General features: G+C 40.6%; 1 protein-coding gene across 5 annotated transcripts in view; it reads right to left on the bottom strand.

Annotated features, from left to right (window-relative positions):
- Positions 1-16,045, bottom strand: part of edil3b (EGF like and discoidin domains 3b) — a 204,969-nt gene that overhangs the window by 85,167 nt on the left and 103,757 nt on the right. For all 5 annotated transcript variants that reach the window (XM_043708595.2, XM_043708603.2, XM_043708609.2 and 2 more), the window contains one exon: positions 3,566-3,679. In XM_043708595.2, the coding sequence (XP_043564530.2) occupies positions 3,566-3,679 (114 nt within the window). The remainder of the gene's footprint in view (positions 1-3,565; positions 3,680-16,045) is intronic.

The following is a 16,045-nucleotide window of genomic DNA, read 5'->3' as shown; positions in this document are numbered from 1 at the left end:
TAAGAGGTACAGTTAGTAAGTTTGCAGATGACACCAAAATTGGAGGTGCAGTGGACAGCAAAGAGGGTTACCTCAGATTACAACAGGATCTTGATCAGATGGGCCAATGGGCTGAGAAGTGGCAGATGGAGTTTAATTCAGATAAATGCGAGGTGCTGCATTTTTGGAAAGCAAATCTTAGCAGGACTTTTACACTTCATGGTAAGGTTTCCTGAAGAAGGGCTTATGCCCGAAACATCAATTCTCCTGCTCCTTGGATGCTGCCTGACCTGCTGCGCTTTTCCAGCAACCTTTTTTTCAGCACTTCATGGTAAGGTGCTAGGGAGTGTTGCTGAACAAAGAGACCTTGGAGTGCAGGTTCATAGCTCCTTGAAAGTGGAGTCGCACATAGAGAGGATAGTTAAAAAGGTGTTTGGTATGCTTTTCTTTATTGGTCAGAGTATTGAGTACAGGAGTTGGGAAGTCATGTTGTGGCTGTACAGGACATTGGTTAGGCCACTGTTGGAATATTGTGTACAATTCTGGTCTCCTTCCTATTGGAAAGGTGTTGTGAAACTGGAAAGGGTTCAGAAAGATTGACAAGGATGTTGCCAGGGTTGGAGGATTTGAGCTACAGGAAGAGGCTGTACAGGCTGGGGCTGTTTTCCCTGGAGCGTCGGAGGCTGAGGGGTGACCTTATAGAGGTTTACAAAATTATGAGGGGCATGGATAGGGTAAATAGACAAAGTCTTTTCCCTGGGGTCAGGAAGTCCAGAACTAGAGGGCATAGGTTTAGGGTGAGAAGGGAAAGATATAAATGAGACCTAAGGGGCAACTTTTTCACATAGAGGTTGGTACGTGTATGGAATGAGCTGCCAGAGGAAATGGTGGAGACTGGTGCAATTGCAACATTCAAGAGGCATTTGGATGGGTATATGAGTAGGAAGGGTTTGGAGAGATATGTGCCGGGTGCTGGCAGGCGGGACTAGATTGGGTTGGTATATCTGGTTGGCATGGATGGCTTGGACCAAAGGGTCTTTTCCGTGCTATACATCTCTATGACTCTATCATCTTCACCCTTATCTTCATCTACCTTAAGCATTCCCAGCTCACTTCCCCCACAGCCCCACCCCCACCCATTAGTCTCTCAGCCCCCTTGGGCCAACCCCTCATTCTTGATGAAGAGCTTATGCTTGAAACGTTGACTTTCCTGCTCCTCGGATGCTGCCTGACTGGCTGTGCTTTTCCAACACCACACTTTTCACCTGTAGATTAACAGTCCAGCAATAATATCCCTGGGTAATTACCTCCTTTGCAATGTTATATCAAGTCCAACATTATACCAGCCAAAAGGATAGATTTGTGCAAATAGCAGGGTTGATTGTCACAGTGGATTCTTGGACATGAGGTCCTTTTTAAGAGTATTTGAATTGGCACAATTTAAGCTGTTTTCTGCATCATTATATTAATGAAAAAACTATGGAAAAAAAACAATAGCAAAACAAAACTGATGCAACTCGTGACCTTTTTGATAAGATATAACTTCATCTCTGGCTAATCTGTTCTGTGTCTGTAAGATAATAGTTTCAATAGTCCCATTCATATTATTGTTTATGCGTGTTTGTTCCTGGGATTAATAAGAGGGTTATTGTATTCTTTTTCAATGTCTGGTCCTGAGACGATGGGAAAGGCCATATTCCCAAGATCATACAAGTCAGTAGCAAATGATTGCTTGTCACTGTTTGTAACATGCTTAAATGCTTGTGAAACATGGTATATACCATAAACATATCAAAGGATTGGCCAAGAGACAAAAGCAAGAAAAACGTCTGGTGATTATTTTTTTTTTCTCAAATGATGTGTGATTTGCTGACTATTACAGATGCTTTACATTGTTCAAAAGGAAAATGTGCATCTCAATCCCGTAATATGTAATCTAGAATTTCTTTTACCTCTTTTAGGTTTCTTCAACTTTTCTCTATTCTTCCTCTCCACTGAAAATTTACCAGTTAGGAAATATTTCTGTTGGCTGATCTTTATCAAACAATGTATAATTTCAGATTTATTTAAGTTACCACATATCGTCCGTCTCCTCTGGCTTGTTTATACCTCTTGGATTTTACCTCAGATAGCCATGTTGTCTAAAATATTGTCCTCAAATTTTCAACATCCCACTATTTATGTAGATGAAAAACAATAGAAAATGTGACAGAGATCTAAAATTTGTGTCAGCTTATCAGACGAGCTTTCTGTATCCATGTCACCAGACCCTGATTGGCTCATGCTGTTTAAATAACCATTCATTATAGTCTCTAGCAGTTTTCAAATTGTTCAAGTGAGGCTAACTGGTCTATAATTATACAAATAATTATTTTGCCTTTTTTGAACTGCAGTGTAGAATTAGCCACCTTCTATCCCTTTCATTTGATATGCTTCTCAAAATGGTTTTGAAAAATTATGGTTGGCAGATGCTATTATCCCACAGACTTCTCAGTATTCTGGGGTGTGTGCTGACCTGAGCTTAATGAATTATCAACTTTAACTCCTCGTAAGTATGTCATTATCTACATCAGTTAGATTGTCTTCTACATCGTCCTCCACCCTGCCTTCATTTTCTGTTGTGAGAACAGAGTAAAACCTTTGCTATTTGTGAAATCCATCAGCTGTCAACTTCATCTCTAAGTGGTTTGACAATTGTTTTGACTATGTTTTTCTTCGTAATAACATTTTTGAAGTTTTTACATCCTTGCCTGTTGACCACCTTTTTTCACAATTTCTGGCCCCTTTTAATATTCATTTTTACTTTGTTGCATTGCCATAACTTGTTTTTCTTCTGTACTGAACATTATCATAGATCTCTATTAGCAGACTTGTTTGTTCAAATCTCTTAAATTTTCTACAGAACTGTGGGTTTAAAAACAGTCCCTTTATTCTTGTTTTTAATTAGTAGCATATTCATCTCATGCATAATTATCTTTCCACTAATCTGCTGTTTCATCTTCAAACAATTGATTAGGTTTCCTTTTGAAAATTCTAACTGCAAAACATTTGATTGTAAACATTATCATTGGATAATGATTTTTCCAATTCAGGGTCAGATTTTTGCTTTAAATCACTCAAAATAAGAACTTTTTTTTCCAATTCTGATCATCTCTAGATTTCTTTTACATGCAGTCTTTTTTCTGATTAAAGTTTTTTGTTATTATAGTTTGCTTGTGAAAACCCCTCAATTATCTACAATCTATTTCTCTCACACCTTATGGTGGTCTATGATGGGTGTCCAATATTTTTTGGTTGATCGACATAAACTGTCAGTCAAGCAATGTCTTAACTTTGAAGTTCTGTCAACACTCTTTGTCTCCCCACGTCTCTCCCCTTTCTTCATTGGCCTCGTAATTCATTTCCAGATCCAACTTCTTGATTCAATCAAATTATCCCCATATTCTTAAACCTACTTAGTCTGAATTCTAAACTTGGCCTTGATTTTCACAGGAGAACAACTATTACTGTATTAAAGTCATATTATTTTTGGAATATTTCTAGATGTTGTAGGTAATATTAATCATTCAGAAAGCACATTACTTACTGTATTGGCAGTTTCTGCCCATGAATTCTCCTGGACACTCGCAGGAATAGTTTGCAATGAGGTCAGTACAAATACCACCATTTCTACAGGGCTCAAACTCACATTCATTTATATCTGGGAGGACAAAGAACAAAAATTATTCAGCAAAGTACTATCTATGCTTATAATAAAACATAACATCGTTTAAACATAAATATTTACTAATTGTCATTTGCTCTGTTACAATTAGCATGTGCTTTATTCAAAGCAAGGCTATTTACTTTTGACTCAAATGTTACAAATTAAATAAAATCAATAGCATCATTGGATTTGCAAGTTGTTTTAACTGATCAGTTAATATGTCCCATCCTTACACATCTTACCCTGTCAAGCTGAATTTTAAAGAGTCCTGTATCCCCTGCATGAAGCTCCCAATCCCTGACTAAAACACCAATTGGATGCCTGCAGCTATTTTACACAGAAAACAGTGTTAATTACTAAGATTAAGGTTTCTGTCCCCATCAAAATGTCCTACCTTACAGAGCTTCCAACTAAATTGTAATTCCAGCCACTACTGGGACTACAAGTGGACCCTGAATACAAGGTGGTGGAGAAGGCTGGTAAGTCTGGCTAATTAGCAGGGCTTAGTTGGCATTTTACAGTGATGTGAGTGAGGCATGGAGAAGGGCGCGTTTGAGAGGCTGGGATGGGATGGTTAAAAGGCTTTATTTCATTTTGAGGATGTTCCTCGAATAGAGAGGAAGCAGAGACATGTGGGCTCCCAATAAGGAATCTCCTCCCCACTCTGCCACGCTTAATCAGCCATGCAGTAAAAGCAGGAGAACATGAGCACTGCAGATGCTGGAGATCAGAGACAATAAGTACAGTGCTGCAAAAGCACAGCTGGTCAGGCAGCATTCATGGAGGAGAGTTGATGTTTCAAGCATAAGCTCTTCACCAGGAATATTGGGGGGACTCAAAGGAGCGGACAGATAAATGGGAGGGGTGTGGGGCTAGGGGAAAGGTAGTTGGCAAGGCAATAGGTAGATGAAGGTGGGGGGTGATGGTGATAGGTCAGAGAGGAGGGTGGAGTGGATAGATGGGAAGGAAGATGGACAGGTAGGACAGTGCCGATGTGGAGGGGTAGATTTCAGATAAGTTGGGGGGAGGGGAGATCAGGAAACAGGTGAAATTGACATTTATCCCGTGTGGTTGTAGGGTACCAAGGCAGAAGATGAGGTGTTCTTCCTTCAGGCGTCAGGTGGCTAGAACTTGGTGGTGGAGGTGGCCCAGGATTTACATGCCTTTGGTGGAGTGGGAGGGGGAGTTGAAGTGTTCAGCCACTGGGCGGTGGGGTTGTTTGGTGCATATGTCCCGGAGATGTAAAGTTGCTGTGCTATCCATCTGATGTGGGCCTTCCTGTGCCAAGGCTAAAATTGCGCAGAAAGAGAATGAGGTACTTAACTGGATCAAACAAAAACAAAATGCTGGACAAACTCAGCAGGTGTGGCAGCATCTATGAACAGAGTAACAGAGTTAAGATGTCAAGTCCAATAACCCTTCAGCATTAGTTGGCCACTTTCAGGCCTGAATAAATCGAAGTGGAGGCAGGCTGCCTGACAGATTTTGCTGACCACTGTAAAGTGGTAGACAGTTCAGGGGAGCATGTAAAATGGTAAGAAGGTCAGGTGTTGCTCTTACAAATTAGCATACCCCCAGATTCGCGTAATTAACGTAAAACCATAATTCTCCACAAAACAGACTCCCTCCCTCTTCTGTCCTCATCCTAACCATAAACCCAGCTTTCGCTTGTCTGTTGAAAATTTGCACTGACAGTTTTGCTGTGATCAAGGATCCCAAATCTGCTGGGACCACAAATTGTGCTAATACTTCGAGAATATGAAGTAACTGTATTTCATCACTCTGATAGTGATTATTAAAAGCCATGAAGTATTTTTAAGTTATCCTAGTGAAACTATCTATAAAGTACAGTTTATTTCCTGGATAACTTTTTATGTATGCCTTACGTTACATTGACAAATAGTTTTAATATCAAAGGCATGCTTTGTTTCTTGCGTATGTTTCTCTAATAAAAATAACTATTCACAGAAATAACTTGAGTGGCTTATTTGGCTAAATCGCATACTGTACAATTCTGATGAAGCAGCATTCTTGCACACAAAGTTAATTGCACTTGTATGTGTGTGAAGGTGACAAATACTGACAATATTCGCTTGCAGTACATATAATTGCAATTTAGGCAACAATCTCCAAAGAGAATACATATTCAGATCCTTTGGTCAAATATAAAAGAAACCATTTCCTATATTACTGCAAAGGCCCAGTGCATCATGAGCTGCTTTCAAAATAGAAGACAAGGAACATAAAAGCAGAATTCAAACATAACTTTTGGCTTGGAATGGTGCAGTATTTATCTATGTTTTATTGCTCAGGGCCATAAGCTGTTGTATGTTGGGCTCGTTGAATTTCTAGATACTGCCTTAAGTGATCCTTTTGAAACAAACTAGACTCAGATTAGTAGACAACTTAACATTTGAGGTTTTAAGCGTATGTGGCTTATCACTGCAAAAGCTCTTGCGCCCATAAATGGGATTCTTCCACTAAATGCTGGCCTAGCCAGCAATGCTCACATCCCATGATGGAATCAAACAAATTTTTCATCTAGCTTTCATCACAGGCACGAGTAAGATGAAACTGATCCCCAACCAGTTAATCTGTATTGCTGTTTGGAACTACTGACGGAAGGAACAATAAGGACATTGGGCAGAATTAATGCAATGGAGATGGATTCAGCCCAATGTTTCGAGAACCTGTAAAAAAGAATGGTGTTGGTTCTGAGTGGGCCAACCAAGCTAGGTGACCCTCATTCTTTTTGTTTTCTCAAATTATTCAAGGGATGTGTGCATCACTGGCAAAAGCAGCAATTATTGCCCCTCCTTAATTGCTCTGGAAAAGTGGTGAACTGCCTTCTTGAACAGTTGCAGTCCTTGGGATGCAAGAACACATTTAGTGCTGTGAGGAAGGGAGTTCGAACATTTTGTCCCAGCAACAGCGATATATTTACAAGTCAAGTTTGCATACTATCTGAAATGGAATTTGGAGGTCATGGTGTTCCCATGCATCTGCTGTCCTTGTCATTCTATGTGGTAGAAATCTTGGGTTTCAAAGACGCTGTTGAAGGAAATGTGGCAATTTATTGTGGTATATGGGCACTGCTACCTCACAGCGCCAGGGACCCAGGTTCAATTCCAGCCTTGGGCAACTGTCTGTGTGGAGTTTGCATGTTCTCCCCGTGTCTGTGTGGGTTTTCTCCGGGTGCTCCGGTTTCCTCCCACAGTCCAAAGATGTGGAGGTCTGATGAACTGGCCATTCTAAATTGCCCATAGCATTAGCTAGAGGGAAATGGGTCGGTGTGGGTTCTCTTCGGAGGGTCGGCATGGACTTGTTGGGCTGAAGGACCTGTTTCCACACTGTAGGTAATCTAATCTAATCTAAATAACTTGTAGATAGTACACATTGCTGCCCCTTGGCAAAGGTGAAGGAAGTGAATATTGAATGTGGATAAGATGCCAATCAAGCAGCTTGCTTTGTCGTGGATGGTGTCATGCTTATTGGGTGTTGTTGGAGCTGCACCCATCCAGGCAAGTGGGGAGTATTCCATCACACTCCTGAATGGTGCTTTTTAATGGACTTTGGGGAGACAGGAGGCTGGTTACACACCACAGGATTCCTAGCCTCTGACCATTCACTAATGTCACCACTGACACACAGTAGCAGCAGTACGTACAATCCACAAGTTGCACTTCAACAACTCACCGAAGTTTCTTAGACAGTACTTTCCAAACCTGAGCCATCTTTCATTTATAAGGACAAGGGCAGCAGATTCATGGGGACTCCTTCACATGCAAGTTCCCCTCTCAGCCACATACCATCCTGTCTTGGAAACATATTAACATTCCATCATCATTATTAGATCAAAGCCCTGGAACTCGCTTTCTTATAGCACTGTCCATTGCAATGAATCCATTAGATGCCTCACTACCACTACCATCAAGGCTGGTAAGAATGGGCAATAAATGCCCTTCTAGGTAGTTAGATAGTATTTTTCGTCAATTAACCTTTTAAAAAAGGCCTGCATCTGATCCCAGGCTCATTGCTCAGGCTCATTCATTGACAACAGGAAGGATCTTTAAATACACATCTTGAGAAGAAAGGAGAGGAAGCTGATTACTGGTGTGTTACTAACAGGAAAGTGGTTGATCGGCCTCATAATCCTCCCCTAACTGTGAAGACAGAGAAAAAAAAAGAGATGGGAATGGACACATCTAAATGCAGCACGTGCCAAGAGAACATTAGAGGCCAAACTGCCAGTGCACTCCAGAATCATGCAGAGCTGGACCTCAGTTTCAAGACAAACACTGGACCCTGATGCATCGTGACACTGGTCAGACAGGCTGCAGTTTATTTCCTTGCCCTGAAAATAGCTTTAAAGAGAGGATTGAAGGCTCTGAAATTAAAGGAAAGACACCTGTAATGAAGTAACAGAAAAGGGTTGATGAGGATCATGCAGTGGGTGTGGTTTTACATGGGCTATAGAAAGATGTTTCAACAAGTTCCACATAAAAGATATGCTTGCAAAATGAAAGCTTAAGGGATGAAAGAGACAGTGGTCATGAGGTAAAAAAATTGAGTTAAGGAAGCAGAGAGTAGTGGTGAACAGCTGTTCTTCATATTACCTCTCCCACTAATGTCATTTTTTTCAAGCAACCCACTGTGTCCCTTTGTAATAAATGACTTATCTGAACTTGCATATGCAGGGTTTATTTTCAAATTGTGCAGATATTAAAGTTGGAAGTTTTGTACACAATAAGGGGGTGGTATAGAACTTAAAAGGACCTAGACTGTAAAATGAACAGACACTGCTTAATGCAACCATGTATTTACTCCTGGTCATTGTGAAAATCCATCTGGTTGACCAGTGTCTTTTGGGAAGGAAGCTGCCAACAATATAGATCCAGCTTTCACAAATCTTCAGACCTGCAGCAATGTGTGTACTCGTAACTGCCCTGTGGGCAATTAGGGATTGCTTAGAAAGCAATGCCCAATCCCGTGAATGAATGAATGAATAAAAAGCTAAATTAAATTTGTAACACAGATATGAAGGGAACCATTTTATTCTGGAAGAATGAGGAGAGGCAACAGAAAGAAAATAATAGTTTGAAAAGACATTGATGAATGGAGAAGATAGTGAAAGAATGCACATAGGCTTGAATGCTGGCAAGACAAGTTGCATTTTGGATAGTGAAGCTGAGGAATTAGGCTAAAGATTTATCAAATATGTTTAGGCCTCAGCTTGAGTGTCATTTTACCTGTGGCTTCAGAATTTAGGAAAGATTTCAACATCATGTAGGCAATGCAGAGAAGATTTACTCAAATTAAATCGATAAAATTATTTAGAACACAAAGCGAAGAGCAGACCTTCAGCCAATCAGGCCATGCTGGATTTATACTCCACATTGGTCTTTTCCAATTCCTCATCACTTAACTCTTGGTATAAACCTCCTTTTCCCTTTAATACAAATCTAACCTCCAATTAGATGTATCTATAGTATGCATCTCATTTCATCTCATACTTTGGATAAAGAAGTTTGCTTTGAATTTCCTATTTGATTTCCTGGTAAGCATTTAATATTCATATTTTGCTCTTCCTCACGAGGGGAAACACACTACAAAACCTGACAGACTTTGAAGGTTTTCTTCATTCTTCTCAATTGAAGAGAGTATTCCATTCCTGATAAGTATGCCTCATACTTCTGAGGCCATCCTTGTGAATCATACTTGCATCCTCTCCAATCCCTGTATATTCTTTTTGTACTACAGCAAAGAGAATTGTTCAAAATAATCAAGGCATAATCAGTTTTGCATAAAATTCTCCACTTCACAATTCTATCCCTCTAGAAGTAAACTCTAGTGCATGTCTCACCTTTTCTAAATAGCCATACTAAGCTCATTGCTATTTTTACTAACCTGTATGTTTGTATTCCCCACTAAAATTCATTAGCTCCTGTATCCATTTTAGACTAGATTAGATGAGATTACTTACAGTGTGGAAACAGGCCCTTCGGCCTAACAAGTCCACACTGACCCGCCGAAGCGCAACCCACCCAGACCCATTCCCTTACATTTACCCCTCCACCTAACACTACGGGCAATTTAGCACGGCCAATTCACCTAACCCGCACATTTTTGGACTGTGGAAGGAATTTCGAAGCAACATGTGATTTGCGTATTTGTCTTACCAAAATTTAGTTCCTCACATTTATCTGTTTTAAAATTCATTTGGAATGGAATTAGGGATGAGGGATTTCAGTTATAGAACACAGAACTATATAGTGCAGGAACGGATGCGTCAGCCCACAGTGTTGTGCCAAAAATGATGCTAAATTAAACTAATCCCTTCTACCTGCCCTTGGTCTATGCATATTCATGTGCTTATTTAAAAGTCTCTTAAATGCCCCCAACATATTTGCCTCCACCACCACCCCTGCTGGCAGCACGTTCCACACTCCTACCACTCTGTGTAAAAAAGACTTGTCCCCCACATCTCCTTTGAACTTTCCCCCTCTCACTTTAAACACATGCCCCCAGTATTAGACATTTCAACTCTGGGGAAAAAGATTCTGACCATCAACCTTATCTATACATCTCAATTTTATAGACGTCTATCATGTCTCCTTTCAGCCTCTGCCACTCCAGAGAAAACAACCCACGTTTTTCCAGCATCTCCTTATAGTTCATTCCCTCTAATACAGGAAGCATCCTCGTAAACCTCTTCTGCACCTTCTCTAAAGCCTCCACATCCTTCTAGTAAGGTGGCAGCCAGAATTGAATGCAAAACTCCAAGTGTGGTCTAACCAAAGTCTTATGAAACTACAACATGACATCCTGACTCTTGTACTCAATTCCCTGACCAATACAGGCAAGCAAGCCATGTCCCTTCTTCACCACCCTGTCTACTTGCATGGTCAAGTATGCAGAAAGATTGAAGAACCCTTAGAATAGTAGAAAGGCAGGAGGAGTATATTGAAGAGGGAAATTAGGAGGGCAAAAAAGGGACTTGAAATAGCTTTGCCACAGAGTTAAGGAGAATACAAAAGGGTTTTTACAAATAAGTTAAGGACAAAAGGGTAACTACAGAGTAAATAGGGCCCCTCAAAGATCAGCAAGGTGGCCTTTGTGATGAGCTGCAGGAGGTGGGGGAGATACTAAATGAGTATTCTGCATCAGTGTTTACTGTGGAAAAAGACATGGAAGATATAGAATGGAGGGAAATAGATGGTGACATCTTGAAAAATTTCCAGATTACAGAGGAAGAGGTGCTGGATGCCTTGAAACACATAGAAGTGGATAAATTCCCAGGACCTGATCAGGTGTACCCTAGAACTCTGTGGGAAGCTAGAGAAGTGATTGCTGGGCTCCTTGCTGAGGTATTTGTATCATCGATAGTCACAGGTGAGGTGCCAGAAGACTGGAGGTTGGCAAACGTGGTGCCACTGTTTAAGAAGGGTGGCAAGGACAAGCCAGGGAACTATAGACCCGTGAGTCTGACGTTGGTGGTGGCAAGTTGTTGGAGGAAGTCCTGAAGGACAGGATGTACATGTATTTGGAAAGGCTAGGACTGATTAGGGATAGTCAACATGGCCTTGTGCGTGGGAAATCATGTCTCACAAACTTGAGTATTGATGAGGGGCAGAGCAGTAGGCGTGATCTATATGGACTTCAGTGTGGCGTTTGACAAGGTTCCCCATGGGAGACTGGTTAGCAAGGTTAGATCTCATGGAATACAGGGAGAACTCGCCATCTGTATACAGAACTGGCTCAAAGGTAGAAGACAGAGGGTGGTGGTGGACGATTTTTTTTCAGACTGGAGGCCTGTGACCAGTGGAGTGCTACAAGGATTTGGATGTGAGTTTAAGAGGTATAGTTAGTAGGTTTGCAGATGACAACAAAATTGGAGGTGTAGAGGACAGTGAAGAAGGTTACTTTAACTTGCAATGGGATCTTGATTACATGAGCCAATGGGCTGAGAAGTGGCAGATAGATTTTAATTTAGATAAATGCGAGGTACTACATTTTGGGAAAGCAAATCTTAGCAGGACTTATACACTTAAGGGCAAGTTCCTATGGAGTGTTGCTGAACAAAGAGACCTTGAAGAACAAGTTCTTAGCTCCTTGAAAGTGTAGATAGCATAGTGAAGAAGGCATTTGATATGCTTTCCTTTACTGGGTATTGAGTACAAGAATTGTGGCTGTATAGGACATTGGTTAGGCCACTTTTGGAATATTGCATGCAATTCTGGTTACCTTCCTATTGGAAGGATGTTGTGAAACTTGAAAGGGTTCAGAAAAGATTTAACAATGATGTCGCCAGGATTAGAGGATTTGAGCTATAGGGAGAGGTTGGATAGGCAGGGACTGTTTTCCCTTGAGTGTCAGAGGTTGAGGGATGACCTTTTGAGGTTTATAAAATTATGAGGGGCATGGATTGGATAGATAGACAAAGTCTCATACCTGGGGTGGGGGAGTCCAGAACTAGAGGGCACAGGTTTAGGTAAGAGGGGAAAGACATAAAAGAGACCTAAGGGGCAACTTTTGCACACAAAGGGTGGTATGTATATGGAATGAGCTGCCAGAGGAAGTGGTGAAGGCTGGTACAATTTAAAAGGCATCTGGATGGATATATGAATAGGAAGCTTTTGGAGGGAAAAGGGCCGAGTACTGACAGGTGTAACTGTATCTGGTCGGCATGATGAATTGGACCAAAGTGTCCGTTTCTGTGCTGTACATCTCTATGACTCTAAGCTGAGAAGTATGACAGGAAGGTGATTTGATAGAGATGTTCAAAATCATGAACGGCTTTGATAAAGTAGGTAAGAAAAAAATGGTTTTCAGTGGTAGAAAGGAAAACAGAAAATAGGGCATAGATTTAATGCGATTGACAAACAAACCAGAGGGAACACAGGCAAACACATTTTACATAGTGAACTTTGTGACCTGAAATACAATGCCTGCAGGACGTATGAAAGCGGACTAAATAGTAACATTGAATAAATGTTTGAAGAGGAAAACAAATCAGGGCTAAGAGAAATAACTAGTGGAACAGCTTTTTAAAAATTAATTCATGGGATGAAGCTATCGCTGGCTAGGCCAGCATTAACTGCCCATTCCTAGTTGCTCAGAGGGCAGTTAAGAGTCAACCACATTGCTGTGGGTCTAGAGACACATGTAAGCCAGATGAGGTTAGATTAGCAGTTTCTTTCCCTGATGGACATTAGTGAATCAGACAATCGACAATTGATTCATGGTCATCATTAGAATTCAAATTCCACCATCTGCTGTGGCAGGATTTGAACCCAGGTCCCCAGAACATTATTTTGGATTAACAGTCCAGCGGCAGTACCGCTAGGTACAATACCACGGATATCTACAATAAAGAGCTGGCATTAGAACAAAGAGCGTAATAGTCTCCTATTTTCAGTTTCATTCTTTGGTTCCCATTTAGCTGAATATGGAGGCAGGAGAATCAGAAATGGATCATATTGAATATATGGGCTGCTGCCAGTCCCCTCCCAGACTCACCAGGATCTTCTCCATCTGCAGTAGCACAAAAGTTATTGTTGTTGCTAGGTTTCCATCAACTTTGGCTGTACACAAATTTCTACTTCCAGGTGTCTCATTTTAATCCAGTGGTACCACTACTGGTGTATCATGAGACTCCAGGATAGAACCCTCACAAATTTATTCTCTAGCACTGAGTTTTGAAGAGTTCTTGTATTCCCATGAAACATGATGGATAGAAATTGTTTTTATGAACATATTACAAAACCAAGTCCAGGATATCATGCATACTCCATGGGGATCTCACCATTTTGCGCCCTTCTATGAAAACAATCGAATTAAAATGAGATCTTTAAGCTGCATGGAAGAGATTTCTAATTGCAAATGTACAATGGAATAATTTTGCATCAATCCACCTACTAATGTGATGAAAATAAAACCAACTACGATATTGCTCTCCTCTCAAGTAAAAATTGGGGAAAGAAACTTCAATATTGTTCTCCTCTTAAATAAGAAGTGATAAATAGGAAAAAGAAAACAATATTTTGAGTGAAATAGCTGTAAAATTAATTTGAGTGACCTACGGGGTTGCCAGGAACATAAATCAAAATGTAAATTACTACCATTGTTTACTCATCAATTTAGAAAAAGTGCTGTTTGAATTATTTCCTTATATTAAGCAGTTATTTTCTGAGGGCTAGACTGGAGCTCCATATAAAACATACCAGAGCTATAAATCTTCATTACATTAAATTACCTAATATTGAATAGTAGATTGTCTTGAGCTGTACCTGGAAGCCTGCAGATCTAAATAATCAGACACTGTCTTCTCCAAAAACACTGTCTTCTCTTTTTTAACAGGCAACTTTAAACAGTTTAGCTCATTGTAAAATCAAAACTCAAGCAACAATGTTCTCACCCATAAAATGTTTTTGTCAAAGTTATGAAAATAAGAACTGACAGAATAAAAGCAGGAAAAACTATAGATAAAGAATTTGGAGAAAAGGTTTAGTTTCCATAAATGTTCATTCATTTTCCATGTCAGTATCATAGCAAAGATATAGGAGAATTCTGTTCTGTCATGAACACGTGAGTCTGCTACCCCTCCATGGGAATTTCATAAATAATAGTAACATAGCTTTTTCATGGTCAAGGGAACATTTCACATTCAACAAATGTGACAAAATTGATGTACAACACATTCTAACACAGTGATGCTAGGCTGCTGGCACTAATGGGCTAATTGATTCCACTTCAAACTACAAGCTTTCAAAGATGAATCTTGATCCAAATGATTTAGCAATCATCAGTTGCTTGAAATCTATTTAACTCTGTAAATCAATGAAGAGAGGTAATGCAAAGCTTCTACAAATCATTGGCTAGGCTTTTGTGAATATTGTGCTCATCTTTCAATGCTGTATTTTAGTAAAGATATCAAACACACATTGAGCATAAAATAATGCTTCAGAATGATGGAATCAAGGTTTTGTGATGACAAAAAAGTAGAAAGTTTGGGTAATGGACAAGCAAAGGTAGGAAGAAAGAACTGTGATTCAAACATAGCAAACATCAACTACATATTGGAAACATGCAAGGAATAGGAAGTTAGGGGTCATTCCCTTGAAGACACTTTTCTCATGGACTTCAACAAAAATGTTTCCAAGGTCTGGCTGAGAGGGGATGCCATGACCATATCATCAATTTGGGATCCACAGTGTCGTTAAAGATAAAATCAACTGTAATTATTGAATTAAGTGTTTCCTTTACTCTCAGAAATGAGGCTCGAAGCCATGACCATTTAATTGATAGTCAAGAATGATCTCATTGCTGGACTTATACAAAATGTTTTGTCTTATTCACACATGGGACATGGGACATTGCTGGATGGCCAACATTTACTGCTCATCTGTAGTTGCCCTTTATAAGGAAGTAAGAAAGTGAGGACCGCAGATGCTGGAGATCAGAGCTGAAAATGTGTTGCTGGAAAAGCGCAGCAGGTCAGGCAGCATCTAAGGACCAGGAGAATCGACGTTTCAGGCATGAGCCCTTCTTCAGGAATCAGGATTCCTGAAAAAGGGCTCATGCCCAAAACCTCGATTTTCCTGCTCCTTGGATGCTGCCTGACCTGCTGCGCTTTTCCAGCAACACATTTTCAGCTTTATAAGGTAGTGGGGAGCTGCAGTTCATTTGCTGTAAGTAGACCCACAATGCCCTTAAGGAGGGAATTCCAGGATTTTGACCCAGCAACAGTGAAGGAACAGTGATATATTTCCAATCAGGATGGTGAGTAGCTTTTTTTCGAATTAGAATTGGAATCCCGACAGTGTGGAAACAGGCCCTTCAGCCCAACAAGTCCACACCGACTCTCCATAGAGTAACCTACCCAGACCCATTACCCTACATTTACCTCTGACTAATAACGTACACAAGGGGGAATTTATCATGGCCAATTCACCTAACCTGCACATTTTTGGACTGTGAGAGGAAACTGGAGCACCTGGAGGAAACCCACACAGACACAGGGAGAATGTGCAAACTCCACATAGACAGTCGCCTGAGGCTGGAATCGAACCCGGGTCCTTGGCACTGAGGCACCGTGCTGCCTTTGAGCTCAGCTTTGCAGTTGGTAGTGTTCCCATGTATCTGTTGCCTTTGTCCTTCTAAATGGGAATGGACATGCATTTGGGCAATACTGTCTAAGGATCTGTGGTGAATATCAGCAGTGCATCTTGAAGATAGCACACACTGCAGCTACTGAAACTTGGTCGTGGATGGAGTAAGTGTTGGTAGATGTGGTGTCAAGCAGGAAGGCTGATTTGTCCAGGATTGTATAAAGATTAGATTCCCTACAGGGTGGAAACA

Source organism: Chiloscyllium plagiosum, unplaced genomic scaffold (assembly GCF_037043375.1).
Source record: "Chiloscyllium plagiosum isolate Xiang-an unplaced genomic scaffold, Cpla_swu_hap1 HiC_scaffold_2, whole genome shotgun sequence".
Lineage (NCBI taxonomy): Eukaryota > Metazoa > Chordata > Chondrichthyes > Orectolobiformes > Hemiscylliidae > Chiloscyllium > Chiloscyllium plagiosum.
The sequence above is the reverse complement of the archived record's forward strand: the minus strand, read 5'-3'. Positions and strand labels throughout refer to the sequence as shown.